This window comes from Balaenoptera physalus (genome assembly GCF_965194825.1).
Source record: "Balaenoptera physalus genome assembly, chromosome: 1".
NCBI lineage: Eukaryota > Metazoa > Chordata > Mammalia > Artiodactyla > Balaenopteridae > Balaenoptera > Balaenoptera physalus.
Window position 1 is genome coordinate 195,252,898 of NC_138882.1, and position 17,080 is coordinate 195,269,977.

A 17,080-nucleotide genomic window follows, 5' to 3' on the forward strand; every position below is an offset into this window, starting at 1 on the left:
TTCCTCCAGCCACCCACCCCCACCACCACCACTGAGTCTTGCTGATAACGCCAGGACAGCTGGGACAAGGTGGGTCCCCTTCCACCTCCAGAAGGTCCCCATGCAGGCTGGGCAGGCGGCGGGCAGCTGTCGGGAAAGCGGCGGCCAAGGGGACGGGGCTCCTGCCGGGTGCCGGCACCTGCCGCGTGCTGGCACACGGGTCACCCCGGCTCTGTTCTCGGTGGAAGTATCCCCGGCTGTAGGTCTCAGCGGCAATGGGGGAGTTAATCCCCAGCAGCTGGATGAAACCAGAGAGGAGAAGCCCCCGGGAGACAGCATTGACACGTTGCTCTGGCTCTGCCATCCCCAGAGCACGGACCCCGAGGGCCTCTGTTCTGCCTGGCCTGGGGTCTAGATCCCATGCACCCCCCTGCAGCCCAGGGTAAATGAGGCCCATTGGCGTGGTTAAGGCCAAAGAAGCATGAGTGCCCCCCACCCCCTGTGCTGAAGGCCAGAGCCAGGCTCAGCCAGGTCCTGACAGCCACCGGGGCCTGCACCTCCTCGGGGCACCTGGGTCCACCTGAGACCCTCCCTGCTCCTGCCTCCAGCTGCCTGTCTTGGGTTGGGGAGTGGGCTGTGTGAGGTCTGTATAGGCAGAGGCCAGGACGCTGGAGACCCCAGGGCTCAGTTCCCAGAGCCCTGCTGTGGAGGAGCAGCTGCTCACACAGACGTCCCCACGCGGCTTCCCAGAACGGCCCGAGAGCCGGGCCCGCGCCGGCCGTCGAGGCCTGCTGGGGCCCCGTCTGCCTTAGGGAGCCCTGGCGTTCCTCCTGGAAGTGCCCACAGCTGGCGCTCAGAGGCGCGGTGACACTTCCAGGAGAGGCTCTGGAACAGCGGAGGCGGAAGCCAGAGCCAGTGGCGCCGTGTCTGGGAACCCCCCCCAACCCAGCACGCCCTGCACACCTCAGTCCCATCCTGGGGCCCCCAGGGCACAAACTCTGCACCAGCAGGAGTGGCCGAGGGTGCCTGGGCGTCTGCTGCCACCACGTGGCGGATTGCAAGGTCACTGGACGAGAGTGCCTGGCGCCCGGGGTGTCACAGAAGCCCCCTCAAAGGCCCTCCACCTCCAGGCTCCCGCCCCTGGCCCAGGACTCCAGGCCCTGCACTTGGTCGTCTCACATTTCTTTGTATTTATTTACTTATTTGGCTGCACTGGGTCTTAGTTGCAGCACGCAGGCTCTAGTTCCCTGACCAGGGATCGAACCCAGGCCCCGCCCCTCCCCCTCCCCCTCCCCCCTCCCCCCTGCCCCCCGCATTGGGAGCGCGGAGTCTTAACCACTGGACCACCAGAGAAGTCTCTCTATTTCTTAATTAAGGAAAATAAGCTTCTCCCTTTTGTAAGGAAACGGGGAAGGATCGCCGGAGTCGCCAGAGCTGGACACCCAGGCTCAGGGCTGCCGATGCAGAGGGAGATGGCAGAGCCAGATCAGGCCTGGAGGCGGCGGGTGGGGACGCCAGGACCCCCAGCTGTCTTCCCGCGCAGTTCCTCCTCCTAGAAGCCGCTGCAGACCCCAGGCCTAAGGGGTGAGGGCGGCATCCCTCGGCTCAGCTAGAAAATGACTCCCTCAGGGCAAGGCAGCCTCCCGACTTCAGTGCCGCCTCCGCGGTGGAGTGAGGAACCCTGGCCTCCGTCTCCCCAAAGGTTGGGGTCAGGACATCTCCCTCTGATAGTGCCACAAAGGGGAGGTCACCTCATGGCCTGCGGAGCAGGTCGTGGGGTCCCCAGGATCCGGTCAAGCGCTCACGTGGGGGTGGGAGTTGAGGTCCACAGCTCACGTCTGGCCGCGCGGGGATTGAGGAGGGGGTCCTGGGTTGGGTTCCGTCCCGGCGCGCCGGGAGTGCCCGGGGCGGGGTCTGTGCCGGGGGCGGGGTCTGTGCTGGGGGCGGGGTCCGGCGCGCGGGCCGCTCATTTCCGCCGGACGCGCGGGCTCCGGGCGGATGGAGGCGGCGCGGAGGTCGCGGCTGAGCCTGAGCCGCCGGAGGCCGCACTCGGGGGTCGGGTGAGGCCGGGGGCTGGGGGCAGCGGGGGGAATGGGGAGCCTAGTGTCCCCGGCCGAGCAGTGGCCGGGTGTCACGTCCCCACGTGCTTCCCCGAGCCCGCCTCGGTCCTGCCCCGCCCCCCCAGCTCTTCCCGCTCGACCCCCCCCCCCGCGGAATTCTCACCTCCCCACGCCGAGCTGCACACCTGTCCCCCCACGCTGAGTCCTCCCTCCTGTGCCCTACCACCCGGCTGAGTTCTCACCGCCCCGCCGCCCCAGGTCCCCGAGCAACCCCCCCGGTTCCCCTCCGGACGGCGGCGAGTGTGCGCGGCCGTGGGCTGAGGTGCTGCGCGCCGCGAGTGCGGACCTGAACGTGGACGGCGAGCCGCCGCCGCTGCCCGCGTTCCCCGGCCAGGTGCGTGTGCAGTGGTCCCCGCGTGGCCCCGGGTCTCGGGCTGGAGCGGGGCGGGGCGGGCGCGGTCCGACGACCCCGTTTTGTAGGAGCCCAGGCGCAGCCCTGAGCGGGCGCCCCCGGAAAGCTTCACCGTGGGAACCGAGACCTTCTCCTGGACGCCCTTCCCGCCGGCCCCGCGGCGAGGCGGGGACCCGAGCCACTCCGACCGGGTGCTCCGCGAGGCCCTGGGGTGCACGGGGTCCTCCGCCTGGTCCCCCCAACGACACTCCGCGCCCGAGCCCCGCGGGACCTCCAGTGCCGAGGAGCAGCCGTCCGTGGAGGGGTCGCCGACACTGCAGAGCTGCCCCATGTGCCAGGCCGACTTCGCCCCCAGGTGAGTGGCCCCCCTGGGCCTTCCCTCCCCTCTGCTGCCACCCGGTGGCCCCTTCCTTGTTTGGAAACCACAGTTAGTTTCAGAAAGCTGGGGTAACTGAGCTCGACTTTGGCCTTCTAAAGTGATACTTCATGCAGAAAAAGTTGGCAAAGCCCAGAGACGGTGCTGATCAGCCAGAGGGCACAAGGGTGCAGGTCTGGGGGTCTACTTGCTGGTCCACCGGCCTGGGGCCCTGCTGACAGGCTGCAGTCTCCTGGACGGGGCCCCTGGGACTCTGCAGCACGAGGGCAGGGAGGCTCTGGCTCTAACCGGGTCCACCCTGACATCCGGGAACCGGGTGGCAACTGGCATCCCCGGGTGGACTGCCTCCAGAGCCAGTCCAGGCTGTGGGTCACTGAGCAGTTTTCTGTTACAGCCCCTCGGGCACCTTCCCCCGTGGGTGGATTGCCAGTTTTAAAAACAAGACTTCATTTCTGTGTCCAGAGATGCTTTTTTCTTTTTAAAAGTCCAACGTATATTTTTATACCTTTTTAAAAGTAAGGGTGATGGAATTGGACTTTGCTAAGAAGTCCCAGCTGCCCAGCTTGTGGACCACGTGTCACAAAGCCGAGGACACAGGTGTGGGGGTCATGGGGGTCAGGACGGCGGGAAGGAGCTTGGTCGGATGAAGGGGGTGGATGGCCGGTTTCGGTAGCTGGACGTGCTCTGCGTGTCCTGTGGCCTGGAGAGTGGGTTCAGTTATTTGCCTTGTCTCTGGTTTTCCAGAAGTAAAACCAGCCCTGGGGGGAGTGAAGGGAGTGGCTTGTAGAACTAGCAGCTGGTGACAGACAAAAGTCATCAAACCAGCGATCAAAATGTACGGCACAAAACCGCACAGGTCTGCAGTCAAATATCCAGGCTCCTTCAGTGGCGACACTTCACTGGAGCCAAGCCTTTGGGGGCCTGGACGGCTCGGGGTGGGGGGAGTGAGGGCGAGGAGGTGGCTGTCCCCAGGGGGGCCTGTGGGCGAGGCCCCCCAGCCGGCACAGGTCTGGCATGGCGGGGGGTGCAGCGGTTGTGGCAGCCGCGCTGAGATGCCCGTGCTCCTCGTAGCGCTGGAGAATTTTTCCCAGACCCAGTGTCTCACCAAACATGCCTCTTGCCTGTACTGATGCTTCAGGACAGTTGTGGGCTGCAGACACCAGCTCCCTCACCAGTTTGCTTTTTTTTTTTTTAAACATTTATTTATTTATATTTGGCCGCATCGGGTCTTAGTTGCGGCACATGGGATTTTTCTTTGCAGCGCATGGGCTTAGTTGCCCGGCGGCATGTGGGATCGTAGTTCCCCGACCAGGGCTCGAACCCGTGTCCCTAGCATTGGAAGGAGGATTCTTAACCACTGCGCCACCAGGGAAGTTCCCCCCCCACCCCGCCCCACCAGTCTTGATGAAGCCATGAACGCTTTTTAAAATATGAAGTCCTCTTGACTCCTACCCGTCGAAGGAAACCCAGGGACGGAAGTACCGTCGGAGCCCTGGAGAGAAATTCGTCTTCTTGGCAGCAGATGTGCAGCCCAGCACTTCCGGCCTGGTCTAGGGGTGGCTTTTGTTTTTGGATTACTTGTTTTTCTTCACAGTCTAAAAAAACGACTCCTAGATATGTTAGAAAGAAAGTTCCAGTCTGAGCTCTTTAAGCAGTTAGATTGAGGCTGGGCAGAGTGCTTTGGGTCCAGGTCTCCGCGTGTCTGGAATGCTTCTAGCGCGTTCTTCCCTTTGATTAAGAAGGAGAGAGCGGGCCCTTGCCGGGCCACACCCCGAGCCTGCAGGGTGACAGTGGAAAGCTCCCCCTGCCCCCCTGCCTCTCTGGCAAGGGGACAGGTCAGGCCGTTAGGGGGCAGAAACGGGACTATCCCTAGAAACAAGCCTGCTTTCAGTGATTCTGGGGACTGTTTTTGGGCAGAGCTGGAAGCCCTGCCACGCCTCCGAGCAGAGGGGTGGGCTGCTGGTCCGCAGGAGGTGCGGGCGGCCTGGGCGCATCGGGCAGCAGTGAGACGGTGCTCGTCTTTGTCGGAGCCTCGCGCTTTCCGGGTCACTCAGACCGTTTGTCCTCTGAGCTGCTTCTCTGACCTGAGGGCCGTCGTGTACCGTGTGTGTGTGAAAGCCCCTCCGGGTCCGTGAGCTCGGGGCTGGTTCGGGAGATTGGCTCCCACCCGCCCCCTGACGTGAGGACGGGAAACCAGACAGGCACCGTGTCCGCGTGATGGGACCCAGGCCAGCCCGTGGGGTCTCACGCGCTCCGAGGCCCCTGGAGGGTCAGAGCAGAGTCCCCGCCTGTGCTGGGCCTCCCGTCCACGCACCGGGCACGAGTGGGAGACAGAGGCGGAAGCTCAGTGTGCAAGGTGGACCCGCCACGAGGCTCCTGTTGGGGGGTGTGAGGGAATCCCAGACTGTGCCCCCCCCCACGAGGCACAGTGCCGGGCAGCCCCCGGACGAGGTGACCTGGTCCAGATCTTGGGGTCTTTTGGTGGCCTCGGAGAAGGCACCTGGAGGGGCTGCTTCCCAGGACGGGCCGAGGGGCCTCTAGGCACTCGAGGAGGCACTGACGGGGGGCCTCAAATCCCCAGGAGGGGGCAGAAGGCCACCCGGATGGCAGGGGCTCCCATGAGCAGCAGAGGCCGCCGTGGGCGTGCATCGGGGGAGAGGCCGTGGCCCTCGGGCTCGCCGAGCCACGCGCTGGAAGGAGGTCGTTTTGGGCTCGGCGCCGGGACGTAGTGGTGCAGGGAAGGGCCTGTCCACTCTGGCCAGGTGACCAGCTTGGTCTGCTGAACGCCCGGCTCTGCCGCCCTCTGGGCACCGTGGCTGCGAGCTGACCGTCCACGGGCCACCAGCACGCGGGATAGGGTCACTCCCGGCCTTTCCTCCGTGATGGCATCAGACGAGATCAGGGATGGGAGGCGCCTGCTGTGACCCGCGTCCACTCTCCCCTCCCCCACCCAATACCGAGGGGCTGACCCGTGGGCCTCGGAGCCCCGCTAAGTCCTCTTCCCCAGAGGGGCCGAGTCCCTGAGTGAAGAAGACACATTCTCAGGTCTGAGGCGCACACCCACCTTCGTAGTGACAGCCCTCCTGGGCACCAGCGCTCACGCCTTTTCTGGTTGCCAAGCGGGTGGTTTTCGAAGGAGGGAGGGGACGCATGGGGCATTTGTCGGTGTGGACACACCTGGTGGGTTTGTCTGACTGATGAGACAGAGCCCCCGCCATGGGGGGTGGGGACCCCTGGGGACCCCGCCCTCCACCTGGGGGGGCCCCGTGTCTTGCCCACGCCCTTTACTCGGGGCTTTCCGACACAGGGTGCCCCTCAGTCTCAGACGCAGGTGCCGGGTGAGCCTGGGAACGGGCATCCAACAAGCCTTCTGGGTGCCCTGAGGACCTTGGGCCCAGGAGCAGGATTTGGAAAGGCCCTTTCTGGTCGGGGGGGCCCTCCTTAGTTCTGCCAGCCGAGGGCACCGTCCCCGGTTTCTCTCCAGCTACGCTTTGGTGCACGGTGAGCACCCAGGAAGGGCGTGAAAGCGGGTGCTGCGTGCTCCGGCCGGGGCGCCCTCGCTGCCCGTCACCCTCTCCTGTCCTCGCAGGCTGACCCCGCTGGGCGTTGACAGCCACCTGGCCCGGTGCCTGGCGGAGAGCGCGGACGACGCGGTGTGGTGAGCAGAGCAGCGAGGCCCACGCCTCCCCTCCACCAGCTGGGCCGCCTCCCCTCTGCTCTGCACCCCCAAAGCTGTATATTAAAGCGCGTCAGTGGGAGGTGTTCACGTCCCATCTCTTTGTGTTGAGGCCAGAAGGTTGGGTCCTTTTTCCTTTTTGGCTGATGCCGAGCAGCGTGATGACTGAAGTGGACACGGCCGCTCGGCAGACAGCAGCCCCAGGCAGGTGACAGAGACAGTGCCACCGCTCGGCAGACAGCAGCCCCAGGCAGGTGACAGAGACAGTGCCACCGCTCGGCAGACAGCAGCCCCAGGCAGGTGACAGAGACAGTGCCACCGCTCGGCAGACAGCAGCCCCAGGCAGGTGACAGAGACAGTCACCAGCAGTTTGGCTATTTGTACCCGAGTTGGCACAAGAACGGACCTTTTGCTCACCCCTCGGACTCTGCTCACATTTCACGACCGTGTTTGAACCCCCAGGGGAACCTGCCCCTTCCGCAGCTGCAGGTTACTGCCAGCAGGGAAGACACTGTCGCTGGTGCCTGTCATCACCCGCAGGGGTTCAGAGCAGCTCCCCTGAAGTCGCGAGTTCACGGGGAGGGCCCAGGCCCGCCTGCCGACATCCTGTGTGAGCTGTGTCTTGCTCAGGCTCTCAGTGCCCGTGGGAAGCAGGGCCAGAGAGCGTGTGCAGGTAGTTTTCCTTCCGGTGCTGTTGGCCCACAGGTCCTGGAAGAGCCTCGTCTCCAGCACAGCCACGGCGGCGGCAGCACTGGCGGGGGGTAGGATGCGGAAGTCGAAGGTTAACTCCCAGAAGTTGGTATTTTCCTTTCAAAAATGGTTTCAGACGAGCCATGAAAAGACACAGAGGAAGGCTCAGTGCACATTTCTCAGTGAAAGACGCCAATGTGAAAAGGCTACACGTTGTGTGATTCCAACTCTAGGACATTCTGGGACAGGCAAAAGCCATGGAGACGGTAAAAAGATCGGTGGTCCCCAGGGGTTAGTGGGGAGGGGGCATAAATAGGCAGAGACAGAGGATTGTTAGGGCAGGAAAATACTCTGAACTACAGGGGTGGATATGCAATGCACGCATCAAGCCTGGGTCCAAACCCACAGAATGTACCGCTCCCAGGCGACGCTGCCAGCTGATGCAGCAGAGCAGGTTCTTCCTTTGTAGCAAATGCACCCTCTACAGGGATGCTGGGAGAGGGAGGCGGAGGAGGGGGGCACATGGGAACTCTCTGTACCTTACCCTCACTTTTGCTGCGAACCTAAAACTGCTCTGAAAAATGAAATGTTTTTAAAAGATGGCTTCAGAAGCCTTTGCTCTTGGAGACACCGACTTTTAATGAAAATGACAACAGCACGCATTGTCATTAGCATCTTTAATAATGTGCAAGACACGAGCGGGTGTGGCCTTGGTGGGCACCCCCTCTGCAGAAGGAAAGCCAAGGCCACGTGCTCCGCCATTCACTGTACAAAACCACAGGGACGCGTTTACCTCTTCACAGTTCTGATGGCACCAGTTTCCAAGAACCGTATCAAAAGGACACACCGTATTGTGACTGGAGCCGCGGGAAAATGTTAACGATTTGTTTCCAAACCCCACCTCAGCACATCCTTCACCTTCTTTAATTTATAAAAACAAGTGACTGTGCACAAAACCTCCCCTCACCAGGAGCACAGGTCATGCACAAGTCTGGTACACAAGCAGCCGCACTGGTGACCGGGAAGCTATTAGGCAACGCCGCAACCTCGATGTAAATGCCTTAAGTTTGAACAGATCCGTGGCCCCTGTGCTGTCTGAGCAAAGATGTCACCATACCCGATGCAGCACGCAACCCCTGTTGGGAGGAAGGGGGCTCCTGAGGCTGTCTGTGACCCTGTCCTGGGCACAGCGGGGTCTCCCTCCCCAGGCGACCTCGCAGCCCTCACATGCGGCTCCAGGACGACATCACCGCGGGGCTGCCATGCCCTCAGGCCCAGGCAGCTCTGACTCTGCTCCGTGGTCCCTCATTTCCGTCTCTGGAGGTGGGTCCTTCTGGTCACAACTTGGGGGCTGGTTGGAACAAGTCTCCACATTCCATGGACACTGCTCTGCCACCGGGGCCAAGGGGCCTGGGGAGGCTGGCGTGTCTGCGGAGGGTCATGGTGAGGCAGCGGCTTCTCTGTTATCCTTTTCTTACCATGATCTGCCCAAGGCCGCAGACACATGGAGAGAAGCAAGGCCTAGGGGTATGTGGCGATGTGGGACATCCAGGGACTCCTGTCCCCGAGGGTGGGCAAGGCCCCTGCCCCCCCCCACACACACACTCTGCCTGTCCCTGAGCCACACCTGACATGTCAGGGACTTACAAACCCACATGATTTACCTCTTTCTAGAAAACCTTGGGTTTGGCTTTTCACTTAAGAGGGTGGCCGAGTGACACGTGCCCCCTTTGCAGATTATGGGAAGTAGGGGGTGAGCCGTGCCCAGAGATGCATGTGTGAGGGTATTCTAGATTTACTGTTTCACTTTAAGGCTAGGACCCATCATACACATATGTTTTTAAAATTTCTAATTCTGAGCGTCATTATTCCTGATAAAAATATTTTCCAAAAATCTGATACATAACACGAGACATCATGTAGGCACTGCTTAGTGTTTCCAGAAATATATTTTGTGCGGATTTAGTTTTCAATTTTCTTTTTTTTGTTTTTTGGTCTACGGGTGCTTTGGTGAGCCGTGTTTTAGAACCTCTATGATCCAATTTTCCTGGTCAGTCTAATGCCTGGGTCGGGACCAGCGGTGCCCACCTGGTGAAGGGGGGACCTGGGCGTCAGACCACAGGGGCTACGGACATGCTCGGTATGAAAATACTTGTTAAATATTAACAACAGGAACTTACCAGGATTAGAAAATGTTCCGAATTTGTAAAGATGCTCCATTGCAGTGGATCCCCGCAGGCACCTACGCTCCCGTCCCCGGCCCGCACCTCCTCCGGGTGGGGCCGTGCCTGCGACACCGGGCGGGTGCCACCCGCGAAAAAAAAGCATCAGAGGGAAGCTTCAACATCATCGGGACACTTTATTCCTCAGGACGTTACAGGCTAACTCTCCCGGCGGAGCAGGTCAGTTCTGTTTCTGTGGAAAGTGTGCACCTTCGAAGTCGGGGACACTTTCTCCCTCGGACACGGGCACCGCGGCCTCCGCGGCGCAGGCACAAGAAGCAAGTTCCTCCCGTGCAGGCGGCCGCGGGCCGGATGGAGGGGCTGTTCTGCCCGGGCCCCGGCGCCCAGCCCGGCATGCATGCGCGGTGGTCGGGGACAGGCCCGCACCCTCTGCCCGCGTCCACGACGAGAACGCGGCGCCTCACGCGGACTCCTCGGCGGACAGCAGCAGCGGGTGGGTGTATTCAAACCCTTCAAACTCCGACTGGTCGATCCTCTTGAGGACGTCCCTGCGGGCACCGGACAGGGCAGGCTCGACGGGCCCGCGCGAGACCCCGCCCCCGTCCCGGCCCGCAGCTCGGAACGCCCCGCGGCCCACGCGAGACCCCCCCCCCACCGCACGTCCACGCCCCCGCAGCTCAGGACGCCCCGCCCGTCCGGCAGGTCTTACTCGTCGTCTGGGGTCAGCTGCACCGGCTCGCTGGTGAACTGCGTGTCGAAGTTGTCCAGGCCGTAGTCGTCCGTTATCTGCGGCTGGAAGGGCGGCAGGGCCTGCTTCTTCCCCAGCTGCAAGAAGACACGTGGTCAGACCCACGCGCGCCGGCTCAGTGCCCGCTCGGAGTTTGCACAAACACAAACCACGGAATTGAACAGAAAGAGACCGCCTTTAAATATGCCTCGTGTTTAAAGACCGATTATTTTTCTCTTAAAACAAAGTCCAGCAGGAAAATTTTCCAAAGTCATAAAAACCCTACTTGAGCTGAAAAATGCCAGCAGTGCAGGCCGCACAGGACGTACCTGGGATGCAGCGCAAGGTCCGACCACCCACGCGAGACCCCACGCCATCTGGGGTCTGCGCCCCCCCCCCGGCAGCCCCACCACTTAAACCAAAGGAGGCTGGTTTGGGAAGTTTCTTCCTTTCTTAATCTGGGAACCCAGGTCATAAAGGAGCTGGGACCTGGCAGGGACACCCCTGCCCACACTAGAATCCCTTCTCCCAAAAAAGCCTTAAGTGGCCATTTCTATGTTTTCTTTTTTATATATGTTTTTTTTTGGCTGCATTGGGTCTTCGTTGCCGTGCAAGGGCTTTCTCTAGTTGTGGCGAGTGGGGGCTACGCCTCGTTGGCAGTGTGCAGGCTTCTCATTGCGGTGACTTCTCTTGCTGCGGAGCACAGGCTTCAGTAGTTGTGGCACGTGGGCTCAGTAGTCATGGCTCGCGGACTCTAGAGCGCAGGCTCAGTAGTTGTGGCGCATGGGCTTAGTTGCTCCGCGGCACGTGGGATCTTTCTGGACCAGGGCTGAAACCCGTGTCCCCTGCATTGGCAGGTGGATTCTTAACCACTGCGCCACCAGGGAAGCCCTCTATGTATTTCTAATCCCAAAGGGATGCACAGCAGTAAAACGCTTGTCAGGCGGGAAATGGGGTGTCTCAGGACCCAGACTCTGCTTCCTACTCGACATTTAGGAGGATGAGACATGCTCGTGCCTGGAGAGGGCGAGTCGTGCGCTGGGGCGGAGCAAGTCAGCGCCGCACCGCTCACAGTGAGGACGGAGGACGGCGAGGATGGAGTGGCCCCCACGTTCACTCACTCGGTGACATAACCCACCCTCCCACCCCCCGCCCAGGTGTGTGCTGCGCACTTGTGCTGGGCCAGGCGTGCTCCTAAGAACTCAGATCGAGCCGTAAGTAAGAGATAAGGTCCCTGCCCCGTGGGGTCTGCTCGCGCCCACGCCAGCCACGTGTGAGCCGGCAGCCAGCCCTCCAGCCCGGACCCCTCAGCTCTCGAGGCCCGGAGCAGCTTGATTCAGGAAAAGGATGACCCAAGCCTTTCGGGACTGGCTGCCCCCTTCCCTTGGAGGGTCTGAGTGAGCGCTGAGCCTGGAAACCTCCACCTTAGTGGGGCCTCCACGGGACCCCGTCCAAGATGTGGAACTGTCCCAAGGCCCCATGTGGGGAGAGAGCGACAGCCGAGTCAAAAATAAGCCCCCAGCCCACCTCAGCTCACACCCCCTTTGCACTGTGAGGCCCAGAGCCATGAGGAACTCCAGTTACAACAAGAGAAACAAACTGGGCCTGGAATGTTGAAACACGTTCCGTAAGTTGTGGGGACGTGGGAGGGATGAACACAGGTTCTGCTGGCGAAGTTGGTGCATGAAATGAGGATGTCACAGAAATAGACGAATCCTTCCCAGTAACGCCCAAGTGTCAAGGCTGCGGCCAGCACACCTGCCAGGGCCCCAGCAGCATCCACGGCCAGGCCACTGGGCAGAGGAACGCCTGTCTCTGTCACCCAGGGGATGCAGGAGCAGAGGGAACGGGCCGACCCACAGGCAGAGCGGGGTCACCAGTGTTTGTGTGCGTGCATGTGTCTGCACACCCGTGTACACACTGCAATCACAAGGCCTGAAAGAGGTGAGGGAGGGGTGGAGGTCGGGGAGGGGCACAGCTGTGCAAAGACAGGAGCGGACCTGCTATGTCGGGGCGTCGAGGGCATCACGAAGCCCCAGTGGGGGAGGCCGCTGCTGCTAGGGGCCAGGCGGGAAGCAGGGGACCAGCCCGGATGAGGGTGGCTCAGACCCAGGTGGCCGCAGTGGGGGTGGGAGAAGGTCCAGACCCTGGAGGTTGAGTCCCCGAGGACTGGGTGGGTCAAGGTCCACTGCAGGGGGGAGGGGCCACGGTGCACCGGGATGTCCTATTGGAACTAGCTAGCCGGCCAAGTGGAAACGTCGGGGAGCTGAATCAACTCAGGCGGACGGCAGCGGTCACAGACCAGGCACCCCGCCACGGGACCCCCGGCATGGCATGGCCGCCCAGGCAAGGCTGCTCCCAGGCCCTTCAAGAAGCAGCCCCCCACCCCCCAGGGGCTTGTCAGGCCCCCTCCTTGTTCTTCACGTGAGTTTCCAGATGGCTCCCCGCCCGTTTCCATCCATCCCGCCCCCCTCCAGGGCCGCCCACCACACGGGGCGGGGGGCGGTATCAGATTCCGCGCTGCTTTACCAGGTCCCAGTCTATGCTACGGAAGAAAGCGTGAGACTTGATGTCGGAAAATCCAGTCTGCGGCCGGCAGCCGAGCCTCTCCTTAGGGTCCTGGGGGTCAGAGTTCAAATGAGGACAAGTCAGCACAGAGCCAGGCAGCCCCTGATCTCCCCCGTGCCCAGCAGGGGGCGGGCCTGCCCTCCCCGGGACTTAGAGACCTTTAGCAGACCACGCCCCGCCGGCCCAGCACCCAGGTGAAGGCCAGCCGTTCCCTTCATTAGAAACGCTTCCTCCCAACAGGTTAAGCTCCTCCGGGAAGTTCCTCTTTGGCGTCACTTCCGTCGTTACATTTTGTCAAGTGTGAACAAGCATCCACAGGACGTTCAAGGAAGGATGCAGAGAGTCACACCCACACCCGACACTAAAAATGCCAACCAGCTGGTGGAGCCGTGGCCCCAGTAACTGAGAAAGGGCCGCAGCCATGGCCGGCTCGGCCGCCACGGTGGCCACGAGCGTACCTTGTTTAAAAATCCTTTCAACACGTGGGAGGCCTTGACCGAGAGGAACCGGGGGATCCGGATGGGCTTCTCCAGGATGACTGCAACGGCCGGGACCGGGAGGTGAGAGCCAGTCCCTTCTCCGTGCCCGGCCCCCGCCCGCCACGTCAGCTCTGCCCAGCAGCCAGGGAGCCGGTGGCCTGCAGGGCGCTGGGAACCCTTTCTGAGCAGGAGGCTCGGGGCGCTCGTGGTGCCCTGGGCCCCGTCTTACACCCCAGCAGGGCCTCGAGGCCTCAAAGGGCCCTAGTGCCCATGGTCACGTGTGCTCACGATCACATAGGAACCAACGGCGGCTCAGCTGGCCCTGCGTCCCCACGTCCACGGGTGCCAGGGGGCACCGTGGGGACAGCCTCAGTCCTGAGCCCCAGCATCCCGGCCAGATGGCGAGGAGCCGTGGCTGGAAGGGGGCGGCACTGGGGCTGAGCACAGCCCCTGACCGGGAGTCTGATGTGCACATCTGGCATGGGCGGAAGGGAGTTTGGGCTAAATCAGGACAGACTCTCTTTCCCGTGGGCGTGACAGTGCCGTGTCCCCCCCCGTTCCACGGGGGCTGTGCTCCCTGAGAGCCGGTCGTGGACGGGCGGCCCCACCTAGTCTGTGGCAGCCGCGGGGACCAGCCTGGGGACCTGCACCTCTGAAAGGGGACAACCCACGGGGTGTGGAGGCAGCTGGACGCCCGGGCCGCGCACCTTGGAAAAGGTAGTCCTCGGTGTTCATGTCGGGGTTGTCGGTGATGATGTCGAAGGGGGAGCGGCCAGCCATCATCTCGAACATCAGCACGCCCAGGGCCCACCAGTCCACGCTGAACCCTGCGGGAGCGCGGGGCTGTCACGCCGGGCCTCTGCGGCTGTGCCGTCCCGTCACGGGGCGACAGTCGTGACAGTGGGCGTCTCCTGGCCCACAGCTGAGGATGTGTGTCCCCGGCGTCTCCCAGGCAGCCTGGCGTCCCCTCTGTCCACTGTCCCGGGACGCTCGGCTCCTCCTTACTAGCTGCAACGCTGTCTTCACATCAAGGCCGTCCACGGACGGCCAGCTGCTCCCAGGGTCTGGGGCCGTCCACCTCCATCGCACACGGGATCCCCGTCCCGGGCCAGGCTCTAGACTCCCTGCTCTGGTCCACAGCTGCCGTCTGTCCTTCTCTGGCTACTAAGTGACTTCAATCCTATCAGCCTCCTGGGTGCCCAGGTATCTGAGGGTGTGAGAACCTGCCCACCCTGCCTACCCCCCCCACTTTTAACAGCAAGGAAAATGTGTGGAAATATCTGACGGTATATTTGTGATGTGAAAACAGCAGAACCCCAGGAAGGGGTGGACAAGCTCCAGTGTCCACGGGGGCTATGCGTGGCTCTAGTGGCTCTGGGGAACCCCCTCCGGCGGGCGGCACCCACTGACTCGGGACACCCGCCTCGGCTCTGTCTTTGCTTTGTCTTCTCCTTCCCAAGCCCTTCGGGCTCCTTGACCAGAGGGATCCTGTCCAGTGACCTCACCAGGGGACACTCAGGTGGACACAGAGGACAACAGCTGGGGACTGAGGCCAGGTAGTGACCTGGGGCTGGGACGAGGTAAGGGTGTGCGTTTTAGTGTAGTTTGGTTAGGAAGACCCCTCTCCCCGGCTGCTGGGCCAGGGCCCTGGAGCCCCTGGTTGGGACCCCCGGCAGGGTTGGCCCTAGGCAGGCCCACCTCCCTCTCTGCTCCGTGGCTGAGTCCCCAGGGAGAGGAAATTCCCAGGGCTTCGGTCGTGCTCTCCCGCCTCCTCTGAGCCCAGCGCCCTAGTGCCCCGCCCGCGCTCACCGTACTCCTCTCCCCGCAGGATTTCCGGGGCGATGTAGTTCGGGGTTCCGCAGAAAGTGCTCGTTGTGTCACCGGGGCCCAGGCCTTCCTGTAGGGATAAAGCCAGTTACCAGGAGGGAGGGGCCCGCCAGACACACCCCCGCCAGCGAAAGAACCCACAGAGGACCGGCGATGTGGGGGCGGCCGGAGCCCGGCAGCCAGGACAAGACGGAGCGGACGCTGGGCTGCCCGGGACCCCCCAGAGGCAGGTGGGGGCAGCGGGCCGGGAGCGCACCTTGCACATGCCGTAGTCCGTCAGCTTGATGTGGCCGTCGGCGTCGAGGAGAACGTTGTCCAGCTTCAGGTCCCGATAAATAATCCCTCTCTCGTGTAGGAAGTTGAGCGCGATACAAATCTCAGCAGCGTAGAACCTGGGGAGGGGGTGACACCCGTCATCAGCAGAGAACCCAACCAGGAACCGGGACGGGGGCGCAAGCAGACAGACGTCCCGCATCCTCCGCTGAAGAGCGCGTGGGCCGACAGGACAGGGCAAGGCACGCAGCGTCCTAGTGGTCAGGGAGACGCAAACCAAACCCACCGTGAGACATCACCTCGCGCCCACCAGGACAGCCACTATCCAAACCGCCCAGACAGAAAAGAACAAGCGCTGGTGATGAAGTGGAGAAACTGGAACCCTTGTGCACTGCTGGTGAGAATGTAAAATGGTGCAGCTGCTGTGGAAAACAGTATGGAGGTTCCTCAAAAAAACTAAAAATTAGAATTACCACGTGACCCAGCAATACTACTTCTGCGTATATACCCAAAAGAATTGAAAACAGGGACTCGAATGGGTATTTGTACCCCCATGTTCACAGCAGCACTATTCACCGTAGCTAAAACACAGAAGCAACACAAGTGTCCATTGTCAGATGATGGATAAACAAAATGTGGTCCATTCACACAAGGCAGTAATATTCAGCCTTAAAAAGGGAGGAGATTCTGACACCTGCTCCAGCGTGGGTGGACCTTGAGGCCACTATGCTGAGTGAAATAAGCCAGGCATGAAAGGACACATCCTACATGATCCCGCTTCTACGAGGTCCCAGGAGGAGATTCATAGAGACAGAAAGTAGGAGGGTGGGGCCGGGGCTGGGGAGGGGTGGGGAGTGAGTGTCTCATGGGGCCAGAGTGTCGGTTTGGGAAGATGAGAAAGTTCTGGAGATGACGGTGGTGATGGCTGTACAACACCGTGAATGTGCTTAACGCCCCTGAGCTGTGCACTTACAAATGGCTGAGATAGTCATTTCATGTGTATTTTACCACAATTAGAAAAAGAGGACATGAGCGTGTGGGGCTCGCTGTTCTTGACTGATTACCCGCCTCCCCCCAAAAAGGATCTATGGTGACTCATAATGCCGCGTGGAATTATTTTCCAGTGAGGAAATGAGGAAAAGAGAAAAATATGAAAAACAGGAAAGAGCTACGTATGGGGTGGAAATAAACGCCCCACCCGTCCGTGAGGCCAAGGCTGCGTGGCGGTGATGGGGTCAGTGTCCCTGAGAGTCATTTAAAAAGAAACGGAGATTGTCTTCCTCTTCCAGGCAAGCCCCTGCTGTACATCGTGCAGACGGTGGGGAGCGGCCTTGCCGTCCAGGCGGCTAAGCTGATGGTCGGGACGTTCACCCCGTTTCAGAAACAGGGAAAAGCACCGCGCCATCGCACACGCAGTGCTCCGGGGGGTCGGCCACTCCCAGGACCCTCCCGGCTCTGGCCTGGCCCCTGGCAGGAGGCAGTGACCCCCTGTGCCCCTTCCCCAAATCCACTCCCCCCCCACCCCCCCAGGTTCCCCCCCCCCCGCCCCCAGCTGCACCCACCTGGCGTGCTCCTCGGGCAGCTTTCTCTGCCTCTGCATGTGGAACATGAGGTCACCCCCGTTGACGTACTCGATGACCAGGAACAACCTGCGGGACACATGGCGGGGAGGCCAGGGTCACAAGCACGGCCGGGACCCCCAGGGGTCCCCCTCTCTGGCCGGTCACCCTCCTGAGAGGCCCAGGGAAGGCGGTGACCGGGGCTGCCCGCCCCACTCTGGGGTCAGGGGGAAGCCACTCAGCTCTGACCCCGATGCAATAAAACTCAGGA

The 17,080-nt window shown here is 61.8% G+C and overlaps 2 protein-coding genes across 5 annotated transcripts in view; one reads left to right on the forward strand and one right to left on the reverse strand.

The window, feature by feature from the left end:
- Positions 1-1,946: 1,946 nt before the first annotated feature.
- On the forward strand, positions 1,947-6,585 carry FAAP20 (FA core complex associated protein 20). Its single transcript, XM_082418462.1, has 4 exons — positions 1,947-2,039; positions 2,298-2,433; positions 2,520-2,806; positions 6,417-6,585. Exons 1-4 carry the CDS (start codon positions 1,978-1,980, stop codon positions 6,487-6,489), a joined length of 558 nt encoding a protein of 185 aa, XP_082274588.1. The 5' UTR covers positions 1,947-1,977; the 3' UTR covers positions 6,490-6,585.
- A 2,947-nt stretch (positions 6,586-9,532) lies between these two features.
- Positions 9,533-17,080, reverse strand: part of PRKCZ (protein kinase C zeta) — a 164,459-nt gene continuing 156,911 nt past the window's right edge. For 3 of the 4 annotated variants that reach the window (XM_082417924.1, XM_082417921.1, XM_082417923.1), the window contains 8 exons: positions 16,813-16,899; positions 15,234-15,369; positions 14,960-15,047; positions 13,858-13,977; positions 13,130-13,209; positions 12,633-12,722; positions 10,086-10,201; positions 9,533-9,924 (listed from right to left, as the gene is read on the reverse strand). In XM_082417924.1, coding sequence (XP_082274050.1) covers positions 9,837-9,924; positions 10,086-10,201; positions 12,633-12,722; positions 13,130-13,209; positions 13,858-13,977; positions 14,960-15,047; positions 15,234-15,369; positions 16,813-16,899 — 805 coding nt within the window. In that variant the 3' untranslated portion in view covers positions 9,533-9,836. The remainder of the gene's footprint in view (positions 9,925-10,085; positions 10,202-12,632; positions 12,723-13,129; positions 13,210-13,857; positions 13,978-14,959; positions 15,048-15,233; positions 15,370-16,812; positions 16,900-17,080) is intronic. The other variant, XM_082417922.1, reaches the window with a different exon arrangement.